At 41.4% G+C, this 3756-nt stretch overlaps 1 protein-coding gene across 1 annotated transcript in view; it reads left to right on the plus strand.

Annotated features, from left to right (window-relative positions):
• Nucleotides 1–3756, plus strand: part of DGKH (diacylglycerol kinase eta) — a 105959-nt gene that overhangs the window by 73455 nt on the left and 28748 nt on the right. The window contains 3 exon segments of the mRNA XM_029283156.1: nt 554–639; nt 1009–1105; nt 2403–2682. Of these exon segments, the coding sequence (XP_029138989.1) occupies nt 554–639; nt 1009–1105; nt 2403–2682 (463 nt within the window).

The raw sequence follows: 3756 nt of genomic DNA on the forward strand, positions 1-3756 counted from the left end.
TCTCTCTCCCTTCTTCTCTCTCTCTCTCTCTCTCTCTCTCTCTCTCTCTCTCTCTCTCTCTCTCTCTCTCTCTCTCTCTCTCTCTCTCTCTCTCTCTCTCTCTCTCTCTCTCTCTCTCTCTCTCTCTCTCTCTCTCTCTCTCTCTATCTATCTATCTATCTATCTATCTCTAGCTAGCTAGCTAGCTAGCTAGCTAGTTATCTATTTATCTAGCTAACTATCATTGTTTTTAGATATTTATTGTATAGTTCCGTTTTTATTTGCCTGTAAGCCGCCCTGAGTCCTTCGGGAGAAGGGCAGGGTATAAATTAAAGTATTATTATTATTATTATTATTATTATTATTATTATTATTATTATTATTATTATTATTATTATTATTATTATTATTATTATTATTATTATTATCTATTTATCATCTATCTACCATCTGTCTGTCTGTCTCTCTCTCTCTTTATTGATATTGTGTGTATTTGTGTGACAAACAAATATTTATTAGGCAGCTGCATTTTAAGATCCAAAGCTTTTTTTTTTAATATATAAACTGTTTTCAGATGTCCATGTACGAGGATTCAGTTGCAACACATCTGACAAAGATCCTTGATTCGGATCAGCACTCCGTTGTTATATCGTCTGCCAAGTAAGTTCAACCCCAGGGTGTAAAATTGCTTTCTAATTTGAAAAAAAAACCTCTTTCCACCTTTCTCGATGGATAAAACCGTCTGTTGCCCTCCTTTTCCTTTTCCTCTGAAGCATCACTGCAGCACGCGATTACTTACACTCAAATGAGAATTTTATTTCATACGAGTGAAAAGTGAGGTGAGGAAAGGGGAGGTTTTTGTGTGAGATATCCCACGAGCTTTTCATTTGTAAAATATAAAACGTACAGTCTTAATGGCTTTTTTTTAAAATGATAAGTGGCCGGAGCTAAATTACTGCCTAATGTAAAATGAATGATTAATATCATCCATTTCCCTTCTTATTCCGGGATTTCTTTCTCCTGAAAAAGGATCTTGTGTGAAACCGTCAAAGGATTTGTGGCCAAAATAGGAAAGACTTCTGAGAGACCAGTGGGAAACGCAGAAACGGACGCCATGGCTCTTAAAGTAAGAATTAAGTTTGTTTTATTTAAAGAAGTTATTCAGCATCTGGTATTATATCGATGGATTTCCCCAACCTTAGTGTTTCTTTCATGTGGATACACAGAAGGTTTACAGTAAATATTGGAAGGCTTCAGGTCTAAAGATGGTTAAAGATGGCTAGCATTAAACCTAAATTTAATTGCTGGAATTGGGTATGTCTAGTTTAATGAAGAGAAGGACAAGGGGGGACATGATAGCAGTCTTCCAATATCTCAGGGGCTGCCGCAAAGAAGAGGGAGTCAAGCTATTCTCCAAGGCGCCTGAAGGTAGGACGAGAAGCAACGGGTGGAAACTAATCAAGGAGAGAAGCAACCTAGAACTAAGGAGAAACTTCCTGACCGTTAGAACAATTAGCCAGTGGAACAACCTGCCTCCAGAAGTTGTGAATGCTCCAACACTGGAGGTTTTTAAGAAGAAACTGGACAGCCATTTGTCTGAAATGGTATAGGGTTTCCTGCCTGAGCAGGGGGTTGGACTAGATGACCTCCAAGGTCCCTTCCAACTCTATTATTATTATTAATGTTGTTGTTGTTGTTGTCCATGGATGTCTATGGAGAGTCTCCATCATCCAGAGCTGGAAGGGACCTTGGAGGTCTTTTAGTCCAACCCCCTGCTCAGGAAGGAAACCCTATACCATTTCAGACAAATGGCAGTCCAATCTGTTCTTAAAAACATCCAGTGTTGGAGCATTCAACATAGAATAGAATAGAATAGAATAGAATAGAATAGAATAGAATAGAATAGAATAGAATAGAATAGAATAGAATAGAACAGACCTTGGAGGTCTTGTAGTCTACCCCCCTGCTTGAGCAGGAGAACCTATACCATTTCAGACAAGTGACTGTCCAGTCTCTTCTTAAAAACCTCTAGTGATGGAGTGCCCACGATTTCTGGAGGCAGGTTGTTCCACTGGTTAATTGTCCTCACTGTCAGGAAGTTTCTCCTTAACTCCAGGTTGCTTCTCTCTTTGGTCAGTTTCCAACCATTGTTTCTTCTCCTGCCTTCGGGTGCTTTGGAGAATAATTTGACCCCCTCTTCTTTGTGGCAGCCCCTCAAATACTGGAACGCTGCTATCATGTCTCCCCTATTTCTTCTTTTCTTTAGACTGGCCAAACCCCAGTCATGCAGCCGTTCTTCGTATGTTTTAGTCTCCAGGCCTTTAATCATCTTGGTTGCTCTTCTACAAACGACAGACTCAACAATTCCTCTCTAGAACTGTATCAGCAGCTCTTTTATATCCCTTTATAATCTTTTTTTTTAGTGCTCAGAGCTGAACGAGAAGTTGAGTCTACTGCTCCAGGCTCTCCAGGCTGAAACCCAGGTTAGTCCGAGCTTTTCCCACATGGCTACCACCCCCATCACAGAGGAAGAACCGGACGAGTCATCGAGCGAGGAATCTTTGTCGGACGCCAAAGAGCCGTTGACCGAGAACAACGTGGCTTCTCCGACGCAACAGATGTTCAAGTCCCGAGAACAGCTGATGCTAAGGGCCAACAGTTTAAAGAAAGCTCTGAGACAGATCATTGAGCGAGCAGAAAAAGGTGAAGGAGATTTCATTGGCTAGCTGTGGTTGGGATCATGGTTTGTTGACGGGGCTTAATTGACTTGAAAATGTGGAACTTGTCCTGAGCTAAACCCTTGTTGACCGGTGACAAGTACAGGGCTAAATGTCTATGGAGATTCTCAGTCATCCAGGTCATGATTGTCCCAAAGGTGCTTTTTTCAAGAGGTCACTGGACTTTTTTTTGTTTTTTCCTGAACTGAACTAAAGAAGCTTCTTGACGAGAAGCGAAACGTCTTTAAGGAAAAAACCAACGAAGTCCAGTTCCTGTTTGAAAAAACACTTTGGGGAGAAATACAAGGTTAATTTCTCCTCGTGTCCCCTGTAACTTGGATACCTTCTCCAGCCTACCTGCAACTGAAGGTCTGCTTCCCTAACAGAATGAGTACTGCTTGCTGTATCACCTGAAACCTACGAAGTGAGGTTAACCGTGATTTGACAATGGTTTGGTCAACTTATCCCATTGTGTTGAAAAATAATTTCGGTTTCTTTCCCGTACTTTTTTTTATTTGTCTTCTTTTTTGCAAAGATGCAACCTTAAAATAAAAATAAAAATAAAAATAACATATTGGCACGGGCAGATCTGCAAAGTCAAAACCAGTTGGCTGATGAGCTTTGTTGCTTATTTTATTTATTTTTATTTATTAAATTTATATACCGCCCTATCTCCCTTACGGGACTCAGGGCGGTGAACAGGCGATACTAAAAACCACAATAATAAATAAATAGTTGTTGTTGTTGTTAGTTGCGAAGTCGTGTCCGACCCATCGCGACCCCATGGACCACGTTCCTCCAGGCCTTCCTGTCCTCTACCGTCTTCTGGAGTCCATTGAAGCTCATGCCTCCTGCTTCAGAGACTCCATCCAGCCACCTCCTTCTCTGTCGTCCCCTTCTTCTCTTGCCCTCCATCTTTCCCAGCATCAGGCTCTTCTCCAGGGAGTCCTTCCTTCTCATTAGGTGGCCAAAGTACTTGAGTTTCAACTTCAGGATCTGGCCTTCTAAAGAGCAGTCGGGGTTGATCTCCTCTAGGACTGACCGGTTGGATCGCCTTGCA

Source organism: Protobothrops mucrosquamatus, unplaced genomic scaffold, assembly GCF_001527695.2.
Source record: "Protobothrops mucrosquamatus isolate PMUCROS unplaced genomic scaffold, P.Mucros_1.0 scaffold28, whole genome shotgun sequence".
Classification (NCBI taxonomy): Eukaryota; Metazoa; Chordata; class Lepidosauria; order Squamata; family Viperidae; genus Protobothrops; species Protobothrops mucrosquamatus.